Consider the following 18,235-nt stretch of genomic DNA (forward strand, 5'->3'; position numbering starts at 1 on the left):
GGATTAAATGAAAGAATATAAAGTAATTGCCCAGAACATTAATAGTTAAGGTCTCCTGTCCCTATTCTTGCTTTTCCCATTGTTTCAGACTGAGGGAACTATGGCCCAGAGAGGCAAACTGATTGGCATGATGGTACACAGCAGTAAGACCCAAAATAAAACCCAGGCTTCTGCCCTCCAAACAACAGCTGTTTAAGAAGGAAGGAGAGACAGGAAGGTTCTTAATTTCGGTTCACAGACCTCCAATTGAGTCTGGGGACAGGGTTTGGAGTAGCCCATGAATTTGTATGGGGGGAAAAATTACATCTTTATTTTTCACTCTCCTCTTGTTGAAATTTAGCTCTTTTTTTTTTCAGCAAAGAATGTAACTAGCCACATTAGTCACAATTACTTGTGACTGTCACCAACAGAAATCACAGAGCTTTTCATATCACATTATAGTGGTTGCAGTTCAAAATAATGTCGCAGATCTTTTGAAATATCATGCAACCTCTATTTTAAAATCATGACTATCATTAGACCCTCCATTGGACCTTATGATTTAGTGAATTAACGAGGAGCACATATATTATTATAGCACATATTTGCTTTTGCCATATTTTAATAATTATATTTCAATATAATCACTTTCTTTTGTAACCAAAGGTATTTTATTTTATGCATTTAAAAGATAGTATTTTATGAAGTTCTATAAGCTTCACCAGACCATCAAACAGATCCGTGTATACAAAGAGTTAAGAATACTTGTCTTACACAGAGAACCTGGTGGTTGGGGGGGGGGGGGGAGGGGGGAGTAGAGGACTAGGTTTTTGAAAGATGGGAGGGGGCATAAGAAATATAGTCAACAACGCCAAACTGGTTTGGCTCAGTGGATAGAGCGTCGGCCTGCGGACTGGGGGGGTCCTGGGTTCGATTCCGGTCAAGGGCATGTACCTTGGTTGCGGGCACATCCCCAGTAGGGGGTGTGCAGGAGGCAGCTGGTCAATGTTTCTCTCTCATCGATGTTTCTAACTCTCTGTCCCTCTCCCTTCCTCTCTGTAGAAAATCAATAGAATATATTTTAAAAAAAAGAAATATAGTCAACAATATTGTAATTAACTATATATGGTGTCAGATGGATACAAGATGTATTGGAGTTGACCTGGTCGGTGTGGCTCAGTTGGTCGGTTGGGTGTCATCCCATGCACCAAAAGGTTGCTGGTTTTATTCTGGTCAGGGCGCATGCCCAGTTGCGGTTTTGATCCCTGGTGGAGGGCATGAAGGAGACAGCTGATCGATGTTTCCCTCTCACATTGAAGTTTCTCTCTCTCCCTCTCCCTTCCTCTCTCTCTAAAAATCAATTTTAAAATCTTTTAAAAAAGATTTATTGGGGTGATCACTTAGTTATATAATGTCCAATCACTGGGTTATACAGCTGAAACTAATATAATATTGTATGTCAAATGTAATTGAAAAAGTAAAAGAAAATTTTAAATAAAAGTAAAAAAAATTACAGTCAAGGACAAAAAAACAAACAAACCACAAAAAAAACCTTGTTTTTAAACTCTGGGCTCCAGGAGAACAAAGACTCAGTCTGTCGTGTCTCCTTGTTATATCACTATCACCCAGTTTAGTATCAGGCATACAGTAGGTGCTTAATAAATGTTTACTGGATGAATAATAGGATTCCTTCCTAACCATCCTACACACCCCCAAATGAGGGAGCCAGTGCTGGCCCTTTTGATGACCTAAAAAGGAGGGATATTCCTGAATCTAGTTTTGGTTAAATTTTGCCAATCTTTGGCTCACAGCAGTGAGTGGCATTTTAAAGGTCTGGCCCCAGGACATTCTGGGGACTTCATGCCCAGGAGCAGGGCCCTCAGCTGCAGAGGAATGGAGTGAGCTGTGAAGGACACAAAGACAATTAGCTTCAGCATGGGAACAGGCCCTGGGGTACATTGGGTCCACAACTCCCCCTTCTCCTCCTGGTTTCTGTTTAGGGCCTGTATTTTCTGGTCTTCAGCAAAGACTATACTTTGGAGTTGGATGTGGCCTTAAAGACCTTCTAGAACAGTCTATTCGTTTTGGAGGCCGAGATTGGGCAGGACCTGAAGCTATACCATACACCAAGGAGTGAGGGCACAAGGAACAACAAGATGTCACTCTAGGCAAAGAACATCCTCTCCTCCCATGCCTCAGGCCAGGGCATGAGCACCCTGGTTAAGTACATTAGAATCCCATACTTGGCTCCTAATAGTGCCGCTGAAGCCAGAGGCCCTGACAGAATGGGTGAAGCAGAGCCTCAAATTCCAAGATGAGGGCCTATGGATTTGCCCCTGCTGCTTTCTCCTCCCCTTCACTTCACCACCTGCTCACTGGGACTGGCTGCAGATATCGCACGTAGTTGTCTCAATGGACTGTTCTAGAAGGTCTTTAAGGCCACATCCAACTCTAAAATATAGTCTTGGTCTTGACTCAGGATCCTACACTCTCAGCTCTGGCTCTGAGGCAAAAATGTTCCCTTTTCTGGGTCAGAGTTTCCCCTCCCCACTTCTGACAGTGTAGTCCCAGGTCAGAACTAGAGGGCATCCAAGCCCCCATGCTCTTCCCAAAACATTTATCAGAATCATGGAGTATGTTCAAGATCTGGTGTTCCAACCATTTCATAGAAGAGGCCCAGAGAGGAAGGGGCCTTGTTAAAGGTTCCACAGCAACCTGGTAGTCATCCTTGACTTCTCTCAATCCTTCTTTTCCCATATCTAAAGCCTGTCAGTTTCTGCCACTCCTGGTGCTGCTTGTGTGCTCATCTGGTGTGGACCTGGTACCTCTTTTGTGAAGCTACAGCTGAGAAGACTCCAGTGCTCACCATGACTGACAAAAAGCCCAAAGAAGGAGTCAAGACTGAGAACAATGGTCATATTAATTTGAAGGTGGTGGGGTAGGATGGTTCTGTGGTTTAAGATTAAGAGACATACACACTTAGTAAATTAATAAAAGCCTATTGTGAACGACAGGGTTTGTCAATGAGGCAGATCAGATTCCAATTTGATGGGCAGCCAATCAATGATACAGACACACCTGCACAGTTGGAAATGGTGGATGAAGATACAACTGATGTGTTCCAGCAGCAGACAGGAGGTGTCTGCTAAAAAGGGAACCTGCTATTTACTCCAGAACTCTGTTCCTCCAGCCAAGAAGACATTCTCAGTTAGAAAACTGCAATTTGGATCCACTGCATCCTGACTATTACAGTACAGTTTTCTCTGTTCTTTCATTTTCCCCTTCCCTGCTCCTTTATTGTACATAAATTAACTGATGTATGTGCACAAGCATTTGCATGTTTTAAACTAAATGGCCAATGGTATGTTTTGATTGACATCAAATGGAAATGAGATGGGGAAAAAGACTGGTTCGGTGAAAATACCCCCTTTTCTTCAGTGGAAGCTCATTCAGCTCTTATCTCCTATTTAAGTAAGTTATTTCACTTCTCACTGTTTAACAACAACAACAACAACATAAAAGTCCTTGCATACCTCGTTCAATTGGAGAATTTTAATGTTTTTCATTTATCATTGTAAACCCAAGGAGAGTTTTTATAACTTTTTTATACACAGCTGTTACATGTAGGGCAATCTGTCTTTAAGTAGAGGTAAATTACTCTAAAAGAAATGAATCCTAGATAGTTTCTCCTTCATGCCCAGCATCTTGTTGTTTAAATAAACTTTTTGTTTAAAGTGGAAAAAATAAAGCCTGTCAGTTCCAGCATCTTAAAAGCTCTCATAGAACAGATACGTTTATAGTGTGGGACAATGCCAATTAGTTTATGTAGACACTTCGCCCTCAGGGAGATGGAGCATAACCCTCCACTCCTTAAGCATGAGCTACACTTAGTGGCTTCCTTCCAAAGCAGTGTGGAAAGGGGGAGGAGTAATTTTACAGCATAGAGATCTGACATACACTACCTCAGCCATGACAGCAATGTTAGCATGGACAGTAATAAGGCATATTGATAGCACACACCCTTGATATGATTGCAATGAGAACAGGACTTTATTTCTGTGGTCTTCCTTCCCCAACCTCACAACCCCACTCTAATCATGAAGAAAATATCAGACAAATCCTAATTGAGAAAATTATACAAAATACCTGACCAGTACTCCTCAAATGTTGATGACTCCAGGCCATTAAAAACAAGGGAAGTCTGAGAAACTGTCACAGCCAATAGGAGCCTACAGGGACATGATGACTAAATGTAAGGTGGCATCCTGGAACAGACAAAGGAAATTAGGTAAAAACTAATAAGATATGAATAAAGTATGGACTTTAGTTAACAATACAGTATTAATACTGGTTTATTAATTGTGACAGATGTACCATACCAATGTGAGATGTTAACACTAGCAGAAACTGGCTGTAGGGTATATGGGAACTCTCCGTATTACCTTAGCAATAATTCTGTAAATCTAAGATTTTGAAAATAAATTAAAAAAACCTATATCCACCCCGTCACACCTCTCAACTTAAGGTATAGCTTTGTTCACTGCTCTCCCTTCTCCAATCCATTCTGCTGGCAGCCAGCAGAGGGCATTCTCTAAAACACAAATCTGAATCCTTCCAGCAAAATAAGGGCGTTGGATGGAAAGTTCTGGAGGTATCTTGCAGAACACTGACCCTGATGACTACATTGGTTGCCATTATGATCCAGAAAGAATCTGGGTGTTATTGCCGATGTCTCTTGAAATAAAATTACTGTATTCAAAATTTGAAACATCTCCCAGATAGAGCCCGCCTTTCAGACTCCCAACTCACGACTCCTCCCGCCCTCAATCACGCAGCTACATAGTAATTTCCCTTTGCTTTGCAAACTCCTCGACCTGAGCCATCTTTTCTTGCCTTCTCTCCCAGACCCAGCGCCAGGGACTCTGCAACCCCTCCCTAAGACGAGAGAGCATCCTTGCATTAACCAACTGTTTTTTTCTACCACATGCGAGAAAAATGGATTCCTCTGGCTCATTCCGCCCCCGCTCAGCTCACACTAGGCCCGAAGAAAGGTTTGACGCAAGATAAATTAAAAGATGAATCACTGAATAAATGGATGTTCTAGGGCGCAGAGCTTTTCTGCGCGCATGCGCGAGGGGAAGGCGTGGGAAGCTGTTTGATACCTGGCTGAGGCCACTGCAGCAGCCAGGAGAGGGAGGGGCTTCCTCAGCCTCGTCTTGCCATTGGTCAGGATGGTCCGCATTGGCCTGACGCCACAGCTCTGCAGTCCCGCAGAGCTCGACCCCCTGCCCGCCAAATCCCCCCACCCTAACAACTCGCAACTACCATCTCGCAGGCCAGTGGCGTAGATAGGCCTGTAGTAAGGGCGACTGCTGCTGTTGGGAACTGGGCACCGGGCGGAACAAAAGACTCAAAGCAACACTTTGGACTTGCTGGGAATTTTATTAGGATTACCAGGGTTCACAGGGAATGAACTGGGCTTCTGGGGGGGGGGGGGCAGGAATACCGCAATGGCGAAGCGGCCTTGCATAGACACCGATGCGGGCTAGCGGGCACAGCAGGTGGAAAAGTGAGGGGAAGAGAAAGACTTAGGACAACTGGGAGGCAGCAGCTCTCCCAAGGCCACAGCAGCCCTCCCCGCTTCGGGATCAGGGGTGTTCACTCCAAACAGCACGAGGAGGGGGATAGAGGGGCCGTGGCCAAGGCATCACAATAAATACGTAGCAGCACACAGAAGCCTGCGAGGGAGGAGGGCCGAAAGAAGGGGGGGGTGCCCCTTTCCCTCCCCCCAAAATAAGAACTCTGCAATTACTAAACCATAAAAATAAACTTCAAACCCGTGTACGAAGTGGTCACCCCCCAGAAGTGCAATGTGGGGCCTCAAGGCCCTAGCTGAGGGGGAGGGCAAATGGGACAGAGGGAGAGGGACACAGAGGCAGTAGCCACAAGGGCAAGGGTGAGACATCTGTTTATCCGGTTTTGCCCCTCTTCCGGGGGTTGGCCCAAGCATTCTGGACCTGAAGCACCTCCTCCACGTCAGAGTCCTCCCAGTCTTCTTCGATCCCTTCCTCCTCCTCATCTTCCTCCTCCTCCTCACTTCCTTCCTCCTCATCGCTGTCCTCATCTTCTGGCAGCACAGGGGAAAGAGAGGAAAAAAACAGAAAATGGAGGAGGGTGGTTAGATGGGCAAGTACATGTCACTCCTAATGGAACACAGCCCCTAACTAGGGTGGTTGGGGGCCAGAGACCACTTGCCAAGCACCTCTGCTTGGAGCAAACAGCCAAGTGTGTGTGGGGGGGAAACAAACAGGAAGGTAGGGTGGGCTCCTTGCCTCTGTCCTATCAAAATGGATACATATCTGAAAGCAGCTTCTCCTCCTCCTGTATGTAACAATGTGTGTCTCTTCCTGAGCTGCGATCTCAGCTGAATAAACCTATTCATCCCCAGGCAGCTCCCTCACTCCTTCTCCATAGTCTGATGCAAACAGGCCCAGTCTGTCTTCTTCAGCCCAACCCCCACCCCCACTCCCACCCTAGGGCTGGGCAGATAGGGCTGCCTCTCCTCCTCCAAAAGAACAGGTGTTATTAGGTGGGAGGGAATGGGGCGAGCAACTCCCTCAATTTCCCTAGGCAAGCTGAAAATTTCGAGATTGACTGTACTCATTCACTCAATGCCTCCTTCCTTGGTCCCCTGCCCTCAATGGAACTTTTTGACTGTGAGGTCAAAACTCTGAATGGTTGGTCTTCCCCCAGAGGCCTGCCTTATGTCCTCTGTATTTCTCCCTGCATCCCATCAATCTCACCACCATGCCCTTTCCCTTCCCAGAAAATGGTTCACTTCTCCAGTCATTCAAGGCCAGAACCAAACCTGGAAGTCACCTGAAATACCATCTTTTCCCTCAAACCCCATACTCATTTCTCAAAAGGCATTCTTTGGTGAGAAAAAATGGCTTCTGTGGTCAAGAAGCTTGAAAAATGCTGGGTTCTATGAAGTTTAAATAGGTTTCTTAAGCAGGACTTCTCAGAGCCTTTAAGGTGTTAATGTACATGTGACTACATGAAGATATTCATGTATGCAGTATTTTCCCCGACATATGCAACCACTGAACCTTTTTGTGAGAAGCAGCTTTAAGAACTGGTGAAGGGTCCTCAGAAGACAATTTGGTAAACTGTGCCCAACATATGCATTTTCACCCTTCCAGGTCCTTGTTCATGTGATCCCTTCTACTGAGAATGCCCCATAACACCCCTTAAGACGAATGCAGCCTCCAATTCAAATGTCAGTTCCTTTATCTAGTTCTCCCCTTCCTCATTCTTGAGGTACAATTAGCTGTTCCCTCCTCTGGGCTCACAGAGCATAATGTTCACTTTGCCCCCAGCTCCCCGAACAGGACTGGGAGTTCCCAGAAGGCTAGGGCTGGGTACAAAGTGTACTGAATTATAATGTGTTTGCTGCTTTATTTCTCTCTCTTTCTCTTCTCTCTCTCTCTCTCTCTCTCTCTCTCTCTCTCTCTCTCTCTCTCAGCCAGTCCTTAATTTCGCACAGACTCTCTCCTATATCTTCCCTCCTCTTTGTATTTTGCTGTTGCAACCTATCTACCCATCAGCTAGAACTGAAATGTATTTCTTTGGTTTTGTTACATTTGTAAGTTAAATGTTCCTGGCCTTGATTTGTTTTGCAAGTTGCACAGATGCTTTTTTCTTTTCACCACAGGGCAGATTGTGCTCATGTCTCCATTCCCTGATCCTGGCCAGATTTTCCCTGAGGGAAGAGAAAGGAGGGAGGACAAGAGGGGGTCCAGCTCACCTTCCTCACTGCCCTCCTCATCCTCCTCCTCCATTGACGATTCTTCTTCAAAGATGTTCTCTACCTCATCCTCATAGTAGCCCAGGTTGCTGATGTTAAGCTGATTCTTCTGAGGCTCTGCAATGGCATTCTCATAGTAACCAATGTCTCTGTCATCATCATCACTGCCTTCATTGTCACCTTCATTGCCGTCATCATCACTGCCTTCATTGTCACCTTCGTTGCCATCATTATCTTCATCATCGCTGGTCTCATTGTCTCCGTAGTCACTGTCGCTGCTGTCAAGGTTGTTGCCACAGCCGCCACCTTTGGAGTTCTCACCACCATAAGTGTGCTCATCAGCACTGTCACTGTTTTCGGTGGTGAGGTGGCGGTCTGGGCTTTCACAGTCATAGACGCTCTCACTGTCACAGAAACTCTCACTGAAGTCAGTTATCTCGTTGTCCGTGGTCTCGAAGCAGTCGGTGGTCTCCATGAAGTCAGAGATCTTGATGTCGTGAACAGTCTCATTGTCAGTGATAAAATCACTGTCTGAGGTCTCGCCAATAATGTCTTGCATCAGTTGATAGTCATCGAAGTCATCCATGATCACCAACTCATATCTGTTCTTTTTAATCTGGGAAAACCTGTGGTTGAATATAAGTTTGGGGGGGAGGTACAAGATAGACACTGAAAGATGGGAAGTAACTGGGAAGGCAGTAGGCTACAAGGGCTCCCAGGGATGAAGCTAGGGTGGGGGGAGTCCCATTTCTGCCCCTGACTGTGTAACCTAAAGCTAATCACACCCCATTTCTGGGCATCATTCCCACTTGTAAAACATATTGGACTGAATTGTCTCAAATATCCCTTTTGGCTTTATAAACCCTGTGTGATACTAAAACACCATCTCTCAGCCTCTAACCCCCCATCACCTTTCTTTCTTTTCTTGCTTCTTTCTCTTTGCTCGGTAGCCGGCTTCTCCCATCATGTAGTAGCGCACAGGGTTGACCCACAGGTCATTCTTGATAATCTGTTGAGAGAGGAGAAAGGAGAGAACAGAGCTATGAGTACAAGCCCCAGAACCTACTCCCAGCACCTAGAGGCAAGCCCAGCAAGGCCTTCCCAGGAGGGACCCCACCTCAGCAATCCTGTCAGCCTCTGGGAGGCTGTGATTTGAGAACCAGCTGAAGAAGCTATAGTTGGTGTCCTGGTTCCTTTCCTTGTAAGCCTGGGGTTCCTGGCCCCGGTGCCAGCGGATTGGGGTGGAGTGAGACACCAGCCGGCCTAGGGAAAAAGGAGGCTGTGGAGAAGGCACTGAGCAAGGGTAGGTGTGGGTCCCATGGATTTGCCCTGGGGACTGTCTCTTACCTGATCGGTTGCACTGGAACTCCTTGACAATCACCATATTTGTGAAATAGGGGTTTGTCTTGAAGTACAGCTTCATTTTGTAGCCCATGGAGATATGTCTGAGGTCCTGTACCTGCTCAGGGTGGGGGTAATGATGGAATCACCACCCCACCATTTCCCCCACCTCACCTTCAAGAACCAGATTCCTTGGCTGGTCTTAGTAAAAACATCTCTTTGGCCTGACCTGCAGATTGGTCAAGTAGCGGAAAATGTCTTCATCGCGTTGACTGATCAAGACTGAAATTTTGGGGTGGTTGAGGAACTGCGGGAGGGAGCGGTTTAGGTTAAGGAGTGACTACTCTTTGAGAGGAGGGAGGGAAGGCCACGCAAGTCAGGTCAGGCAGGGCAAAGCAAAAGAGAAGCTGGAGCAGAATTCCTTCTGTGTGCTTTTGATATGTGTGGAACAAGTGGGTCACGGGACATGACCTGTACTTTACTATATTTCCATGATACTATGTGGTGAGAGCTCGTGTTTATGCTTTGTAAAACCTCTATTAGGTGGCCTTGCCATGGTTCTTACTTGTTGTGTCTGGGTGCTGAGGGTCTATGTCCATGTGATTGTGTCTCTGGATGCTGAGGGCTTGTGTTCACGAAACATTGTGTATCTGGGGGCTGAAGGCCCATGTCCAAGTAATGCTGTATCTGGTTGCTGAGGACCTATAGTCACAATATTATATATATAAGTGTTATGGGTCTTTATCCACATGCTATGTATCTAGGTCTGAGGGGTTCTGTCCAAATTAAATTGGGTACTGAGGGTCTGTGATCATGGATCCTTTGTATGGGAGTGTCAAGGATCTATATCTATGTAATTCTGTGTTAAATCCATGTGTTCCTAACATGTTGCATGTCTATATGTGTGTCCCCCAGAGATGGGGTTATCACTAGTGAATGTGATTTTTTTTTACTCCCCTTTCCTTCATTTAACTCCTTGATATCTATTCCTAGGTATTCCTTCTCCTGATCCTTTAGGGGCTCCAGTCCCTTCCTAGCCCCCTTTTCTCCAGCCAGGATTAGGGTCTCCGTAGCATCTAAGCAGACACCCAGGCTTTAAGAGCCATGTGTGAGTTAGGCACCCATTCTGGGCAATTTCCCCATTATGGAGCCCATTACTATCTCAGAGTCAGTTTATTTTCTGTGTACCCCTCCCTCCTCCTTTCACCATCTATGGTCCAATTTTTCTATGTGCCCCTCTACTACCCACCCCTTTTTACCACCTGTGATCCATTTCTTTCTTTTTTTTTAAATTCTTTATAGTATTATATATGTGTGATCCATTTCTTTATGTTATGCTCTTCATCTTCACCCTTCCCCATCTGTGGTTCAGTTTTTATGTTGTGTGGCTCCTCCCCCCACCCCCGCCCCCCCTCCCCATCTCCAATCCAGCTTCTCTGATGTCTCGCCCCCCCTCCTTCCCTCCCTCCTCCACCAAACGTAGTCATTCTTTCAATAGAGGCCCGCCCCCACACACTTTCACCCTGTCTCCCTCCCCCCATCTCCCCCCCTTTCTGTCATGGGCTCGTAGCCCATGGGTATAGGTATCAAGGATACTGCTTTGACCCAGAAGCCTGGGATGTGCTGGATGATAAGGTCTCTGCGCTCCAGGAAGGGTCTCCGCATCTGGATGAACTTGCGCTTGAGGCGGAGGAAGGCCTTGCCTGCCTTGACGTTCACCGCCTCCAGGTCTAGCTGAACGCTTTCTAGTGCCTGCAGGACGTACTGTATCTTCTCGGGATTCACCTCTCTGCTTTGCTTCTTCACCTTCCTCTGCTTCCTCCTCCTCCTTCTTCTCTTCTTCCTCACATTCTCCTTCACCTCCTCCTCATCATCTTCTACTATAATGATGGCCTCTTCCTTCCCCTGTAGACCGGCTAACACCTGGTACTCACGTCCGCCTATGCTACAGGTATCTATGGCCTCTCCACTAAAGCCGCTCGGCTCCGGCTCGGGCTCCGGCTCCGGCTCGGGCTCGGTAACCTGAATGTCGATCTCCAGGCTTCCCCCCGCCACCTCCTCAGGAGAGAATGTTTCAAGGCTCTCCGCGGGAGGGGGCGCCTCCCCATACCCAGACTCGAATTCGGGATCCCAGTAGGAACACCCGGCACCTAGGGTGAAGTACGCGCGCACTCCCCCCTCCTCCAGAATAACATAGGGGGGCGGCGGGGGCAGAGTGGGGCCCAATCCCGCCCCCCTCATGTCAGCCAGCACCTGTGCCGCCTCCGTTTCCTCCCGGAGCCTCGGGCGCTGCTCCGGTGGAGGCAGGGGCAGTCGCATGAGCGGCGGCGGCGGCGGAGGCGGCGGCGGTGGCGGCGCGTCATCCTGAGATGGCTCGGAGCTGCTGAGGCGGCGGGCCTTGGCAGGAGGCCCCTCATCCGGGCGGTCCATGCTGACTGCGCTTAGGGCACCGAGCTCGCCCCTTCCCCTCTCAGACAGGCCGCTGCGGCCAGTCACACCTGAAGCGAGACCCTGCGCCTGCACACCACCTGCGCCTGCACACCACCGCACCGCTCGCCGCTCCGCTCCGCTCTGCGCTCCCTCCCACGGAGCCAGTCCTATTCCCTCCGCGCCAACTGCTCAGGTCCCTCCCCTCGCTGACGTCAAGAGCCTATTCTGCCTCGCCATTGACTGTCAACTGCAGGGGCGGCACTTACGTTTCCCAGACCGCTGCCCGCTCTCACGCAATCTGCTTGCCAACACCCCACTTCATCACTTTCCCATTGGCTCCCCTCAACTCTGCCAATCATGGAGCTGACGCCCCCGCGCGACCTGAGGGAAAGCTGAGGGGCAATTGGCTGAGAGAAAAGCTTGGGGAAGAAGCCCCTCTCCCTCACCCTTTCGCGTTTTATCCAATGGGAAAAGTACCAGTGGTTTTTTTTTGTGTGTGTGTTTTTTTTTATTGAACCAGAGGGTACGGGGGGAGGGGGGGATAAATGGCGATAGAAGACTTGGCTTGCGGTAGTGAACGCCATACATTATACAGATGTATTATAAAACCGTACGCCTGAAACCGATGTAATTTTATTCATCAATCTTACCAGTGGTTCTTAAGACCAAAAAATCAAAACAAAAAACGAAGGCAGGCGCTGAGCACGACGTGCTCGAATCAAATTGGAGAGCCTCGCTGTCGTTCATCCATCCCCCCCCTCCTCCGCTTCCCTCCCCTCCTTTTCCCTGCCGCAACTACGCACTTCTTAAATCTGCCTCGTCTCCAGCCCCTGCCCCCAGCTTTTGCCATGCAGCAGACAGCAATGAGGCCCCCTGCGGGTTCAGGTTGCTCTAACCCCGAACCGGTACTTCAGTGGAGACCTAGGGACTTTGATTTGAGGCCAGGTTTTGACGTGGCGTTTTTCATCTCTGCAAAATGGCTCTAGAAATAATCACGCAAAAAAAAAAAAAAAAGTAACATCTATGCGTCACTAAAATGATGTGATTCAGTTCGTATGCTAGATTTTTCTAGGTCTTTCTCTTCACGTACTCAATACTTCTTCCCCTCCCTTCCTCGCCTTTTCCTCGGTGTAGACTGTATTTAATTGTATTTGAAAAAAAATTTTTTTGGCCAGATGGACAGGTCTCTGATGAAGCGTGGTAGGGTTCTGGCTCTGGTAAGGATTCAAATCAGGAGTCTATTCCCTCACTTTGTAACTCTGAGCCTCAGTTTCCTCTCCTCTAAATGAGGTGTCCTTAAAGAGAAGTGTAGGAAACTACCCATTGCAGCCTTGTAGTAGAGAACTGGAAGCAACCTAGAGACCCATCTCCAGGGGAATGGCTAAGGAAAATGTGATATATGTGGATAAGATGACAACTAGAATGAATTAGATCTACATACAGCAATATGGCTGGATCTCTCAAAAACAGAATGTTGAGTGAAAAAAGAAACAACAAGATTTATAGTACAATACTGTTTATGTAAATTAAAACACATAACAATACCATATATTTTTTCACAGATACACATATGTAAATAAACACATGAATGGTAGATTGGAAGGACATATGTTAAATACACGAGAGTGGGTGCCTATGTGGGAGGGGGATGGGATCAGGGATGGCTGATGAAGGGGACAAAACAAAACAAAATAAAGACTAAAAGGACTTCGCATGGATCAATGATGATATAGTTGTGCCAAGAACTGAGGAGTATGGTCACCTCAATTCTGTGCACCTGAGAGAATAAGTAAATAAATAATAATTGAGTGCCCAGGCAACAGTCTGGTTGGGTAGACTCCCAAGCTTGGGTTCCCTCCTGTGACATCCCTCCCTCTGAATTTAGGCAAAGCTTACCAAAGTGCCAGCTGCATAAAGTGGATCCTTCAGAAGATCTCCCATCCCAGATTGAGCAGGCCCTCCAGAAGCCATTACTTTGTGGGGGGCATTTCCTAACCCCATCAGCTCTCCCCAAGTTGGATCCCTAATTCCCAGTCCCCATTCTCCATGGTGGTCCAGTTTCAGGAACACCTTGTTTGGGTTTTGGAGAAGAGGCTGATTCAGGAAGTTGAAAGTGATACCTGGGGGCTCCGGGTTTGGGGAAGAGAATGGGGTTCTCAAGTATTCTGTCTGCCATGTTCAGAACCTGGGCCAAGGGAGGAAGATCTGATGAGATGGGAGTCTCCCTCTTGCTACATGCATACGTACTTTTCAAGTTCTATCTCACCGGCCACTCTACTTCCTGCTGCAGGCACATACTGTAGTTTGTCTCCTCTCAGTTAGGTGCATACATGTATGTGTGTGTGCATGCCATATATGTCTCTACATACAGGCATTTACTCACGCATGTGTAGCAGGCAGGGGTGCCTCCCCATAAAAAGTCACACAAACACACTGTCTCACTCAATCATACTTCCCCACATGTGGTCATGCAGACAGGACACACAGACACACAGACACACGCAGACAGACACACACACACACACAGTCAGAAAGAGAAAACATCCAATATAGCATTGTTCATTTCAGTTTTCCATTTACAAAATCCAATGGTGAATCCAGGCAGTTAGAAAAAAGAAATGGAGGAAAACCCTCCTGAATGTACCCTATTTACCCCACCCCCGTGGCCCCCCCACCCCACCCCCTGGAAAAGGCACCCCCATCACTATCACTGAGAGAACAGGTACCCTCCCACCCCCAGCCTCTCAGCCACTCTGGCCTGCCTTTCCAGGACAACTCCACAGCCAGGCTCATTAATGTCTCTCCTGCCTAGAGTGCCCTCCCCATTCTTCTGGGGTCAAGGCTTAGGACTAGGGTTTCAATAGGGAAGGAAAAGGGGGTGGATAAATACAGATCTGCCCCGCCCACAGAGAACCTGGGCAAGACCAGGCAAAGGAGTGCCAGCTTGGATCCCCAGTCCACAAGAACTGTCCTTGGTGTGAACCCAGAGTGGACTCTGCCCTGGGAGGGAAGCTTGGGATCACCCACCTGGGGAATCTGGCTACAGTCTGTTCCACTTTGGGAGGAGGTAAGGGTGGAGGGTGGCAAGTCGGGAGCTGAGGACCCGGATGACCAAGGGCTACCACGGAGGGGCTTGAGGGCCCTGAGGCTTGAAGAGGACGAAAAGAGGTTGGATAGGGATGGATTCAAATCCACAGTGCCTTGGAGCTTATCCACTATGAGATACCAAGCCCTCCCCCGCCCCCCAATTTTCATCTTTGGGAGAGTAGTGTGAACCCAGGAGACAATTCTGGGGCTGAATTCCACTCTGATGCCAGGCTCTGGGATCCAGCTACTCTGGGGAGTTCAGCTCTCTCCCTATACTTCTGGGGGGGGGGGTGTGCTCCTGCCTGTATGGCACCCACATCAGCCCTAGTGGAGCTGGAGTGGATTTCCATCCTTAGAAAGAAGAGCTGGGGGCTGGGGATCCAGGAGGCAGCTCAAGAGAATACAGTCAAGCTCACGTCTCTTCAGCTCCAGGCGTGCAGCTCACATCCTGATCTTCACTAGCCTGGGCCCATCCTGAGAGCCCTTCTCCCTCCCCTCCTGGCTTCTCAGATGCTCAAGAAACACTTGGGATGTCTGGACATGGGTAGCAAGAGGAGACTGGGCTTGGGACCAGAGTTAGCCTAAAACAACATTGCACACAACATAGCAATTAAACATCCCTGCTCCCTGGGGACCCTGCACCCCCTTTGGTCCCTCTTGTCAACAGATCAGTTTCCCCCTAAATATCCAGGCCTTGCTAGAGGACTTGGAAGGGGAGGGTGCATGGGAGCAGAGGGGGCCAGAAGAGCTCTGAAAGTCTATTTTACAGGACAAATTTCCCCATTCTAGACAGTATCAGAAGGAGAGACATTAAAGCAAGAAAGCCTGACTCCTCAGCTGATAGTAGAAAAACCTGCATTTTCACTTTTGTTTTCTTTTTCTGAATGAGAGAGAGAGAAAATGAGAGAGAGAGAGAGAGAGAGAGAGAGAGAGAGAGAGAGAGAGAGAGAGAAATGAGAGAGAGAGGAAAGAGATTGTAGAAGTGGAAAAGGCGGCAGCGGAGACAGGCCCTAGAACTAGAAACACCTCTTTCCCAGTCCCCCACCCCTGGGGAGGTGTTGGCAAAGGTGCCTAGATTCCGGGTGGTTTGAGGGGCTGGGGCTGGAGCTCAGAAAGAAAGGCTCCTGTATGGGGCCCTACCCCTCCCTTTCTGTTAGCCCCATCATGGTGGCCATGACCTTCACCCTGTCTGTCTGCCTATCAGCCTGCTTCACATGACACAGTAGGGTTCTCTGGGAGCTGGGGCACCTCCTGTGCCCCAGCAGGGGGCGTGAGTCCTCAGGCACTTCTTGAGGTCCTTGTTGAGCAGGAAGCAGACGATCGGGTTGACAGCAGCCTGGGCGAAGCTCATCCAAACAGCAGTGGCCAGGTAACGGTGGGGCACAGCGCAGGCTTTAACAAACACTCGCCAGTAGCAGGCCACGATGTAAGGTGACCAGAGGAGCAGGAAGAGCAGTGTGATCGCGTAGAACATGCGGCCCAGCTGCTTCTCACCCTTGACCTCGTCCATGCCCAGCAGCCGCCGGCTGGCTGCATGCCCATTCTGCCGGATACCCAGCAGGGTTGGTGGCATGGGCCCACGGCCAAAGCCAGCGATCCAGTTGGCAGCAGCCTGGCCGGTGGCCCCAGGGCCATGGAATGTCCAGTTCTGGCTAATGGCTGGCACCATCTGCACTGGCTTCATCTTGCGGTGACGATACTCAAAGAGGAGCAGTTTGCCATAGACAGCATGTGTGGCTGCCATGAGCACAGCCAACATAAGCATGAAACCCAGCGTGTCATTGGCCTTGAAGTAACGATGCTCAAAGATGCACTGGTCCTCCTCACGGATAAACTTGTAGGTGCCCACGTCGAAGACAGGTGGGAAGGCCATGGCCACAGACAGGGTCCAGGCCATGCAGATGACGGCTGCACATGTCCAGAGTGTCATGCGTTTGGCATAGAAGCGGTGGTGGGCGATGGCCATGTAGCGGGTGACGCTGATGCAGAACAGCATGAAGGCCGCATGGAAGCAAAAGAGCACAGCCATAAAGGCCACAATCTTGCAGCTGAGCGCACTGAAGGTCCATGAGGAGCCGTGGCGCACAGAAGCCAGCACAAAGGGAAAGCAGACGGCAGAGCGGATGCCGTCGGCCAGGCACAGGTCCAGGAGAAAGTAGTAAGGAGCCTTGTGCAGGGCACGCTCCTTGAGCACCAGCAGGGACAAGATGGCGTTGCCCGCCAGGCTCACGCACATGATCAGTCCCAGCAGCACCAGCTTGACATACGCCGATGCTGATGGTGGGGACAGAGCACCGCTCACCTCCTCGGGCTCTCCAGTGGTGTTGGCCATAATGAAGGGCAGGGGGTGCTCCCAACCCTATGGAGTCAGCCAGTCCGGTACTCGATGGGCTCTGGGGGACTCCATCAGTTGTCCTGCTGGGCTGCTCCTGCAAATGGGGGTAGTGGGAGAGACACAGACATAGAGACAGAGAGATGAGGGTAAGAGAGAGAGAGATAGAGAGGAGAAAACACACAGAGGTACAGAGAAGGAGTGAGAAAGGATAGACCAAAGAGATGGAAAATGGCAACAAAGATATAAATGGGTAAAAAATTGAGACAGAAATGGAGGGGATAAAAAGAGAGAGACAGAAAGGGGAAATGAAGGTGAGAGAGGGACAGAGAGGGAGAGGGACAGGGTGATAGGGGAAAGGAGGAGAGAGGGAGAAGAGGAGAGAGGGAAAAGAGGGAGGGAGAGAAACAAGACAGAGACAGGAAGAAACAGATGCAAAGAGAAAGTGAGGAAGAAAAAGAAAGGGCAGTGTTAGCGTGTCTGTGTAGCCACCTCCCCATGTCCCCACCCCTGATTACTCCCTGGCTGGTGTCAGGCCCTGTCCCTGGCCCACTGCTGCTTCTATCCTGCCCTTGCTGAGTGAGGGCACTTCATATCTCTAGGTGTCCTTGGTTACCTGTTTGCTATGTTGATGGGTCTGTGGGGCAGGGATGTTGATGTGGCTCTTTTCCCTTCTTAAAAAAACACACAAACATTTTTATTGATTTCAGCGAGGAAGGGAGAGGGAGAGAGAGAAACATCAATGATGAGAGAGAATCATTGATCAGCTGCCTCCTGCATGCCCCACACTGGGCATACAGCAGCAACCCAGGTATGCACCCTGACCGGGAAGCAAACTGTGACTGTTCATAGGTCCATGTTCAACCACTCAGCCATGCCAGCCAGGCTCTTCCCCCTTTTTTATTGCCATCCACATTGCAATGCAGCGCACGCACACACACACACACACACACACACGCATACATGGCTGAATCAAAAGTTTCACAGAACAGTACTGAGTCTATGTCTAATATACTCTCATTAGTTTCTACTCTATTTCATTCTTTTGGTTGTTTTTTATTGTTCTTGTTAATACTGGTAGCCACTCATTAAATAGGTGTATTTATTCATGATCAGGAATGCGCTTAGCCTGCTTAAGGAGCAGTGGGAAAACCCAGTGTGGTTGGAATAGGGCAGTAATAGAAAGTAAGGTCGTAGAGGTGTCCAAGGCCAGGTCATGGGCTGCGGGCGATGACGAGGACTTGGGTTTTTAGTTTAAG

At 48.7% G+C, this 18,235-nt stretch overlaps 2 protein-coding genes and 1 pseudogene across 4 annotated transcripts; 1 reads left to right on the top strand and 2 right to left on the bottom strand.

The window, feature by feature from the left end:
- Window positions 1–2,846: 2,846 nt before the first annotated feature.
- LOC308511496 (small ubiquitin-related modifier 2-like) lies at window positions 2,847–3,128 on the top strand (annotated as a pseudogene). Its single transcript has one exon. The product of its transcript is annotated as a small ubiquitin-related modifier 2-like (transcript).
- Window positions 3,129–5,401: 2,273 nt separating this feature from the next.
- Window positions 5,402–11,880, bottom strand: TSPYL2 (TSPY like 2). Of its 2 annotated transcripts, none has more exons than XM_081081194.1 (7): window positions 10,724–11,880; window positions 9,357–9,434; window positions 9,134–9,245; window positions 8,904–9,049; window positions 8,698–8,795; window positions 7,787–8,412; window positions 5,402–6,103 (listed from the first exon to the last, which is right to left on the bottom strand). In XM_081081194.1, the coding sequence occupies exons 1-7, from the start codon at window positions 11,555–11,557 to the stop codon at window positions 5,949–5,951; spliced, it is 2,049 nt and encodes a 682-aa protein (XP_080937320.1). In that variant the 5' UTR covers window positions 11,558–11,880; the 3' UTR covers window positions 5,402–5,948. The 2 variants fall into 2 exon arrangements, with proteins under 2 accessions (XP_080937320.1, XP_080937319.1); XM_081081193.1 differs by having other exon boundaries at window positions 5,402–6,106.
- A 1,176-nt stretch (window positions 11,881–13,056) lies between these two features.
- GPR173 (G protein-coupled receptor 173) lies at window positions 13,057–16,976 on the bottom strand (the record flags this gene model as incomplete). Its single annotated transcript, XM_081081156.1, has 1 exon — window positions 13,057–16,976. The coding sequence occupies one exon, from the start codon at window positions 16,974–16,976 to the stop codon at window positions 15,855–15,857; it is 1,122 nt and encodes a 373-aa protein (XP_080937282.1). The 3' UTR covers window positions 13,057–15,854.
- Between the last annotated feature and the right edge of the window lie 1,259 nt (window positions 16,977–18,235).

This window comes from Myotis nattereri (assembly GCF_964212035.1).
Source record: "Myotis nattereri genome assembly, chromosome: X".
Lineage (NCBI taxonomy): Eukaryota > Metazoa > Chordata > Mammalia > Chiroptera > Vespertilionidae > Myotis > Myotis nattereri.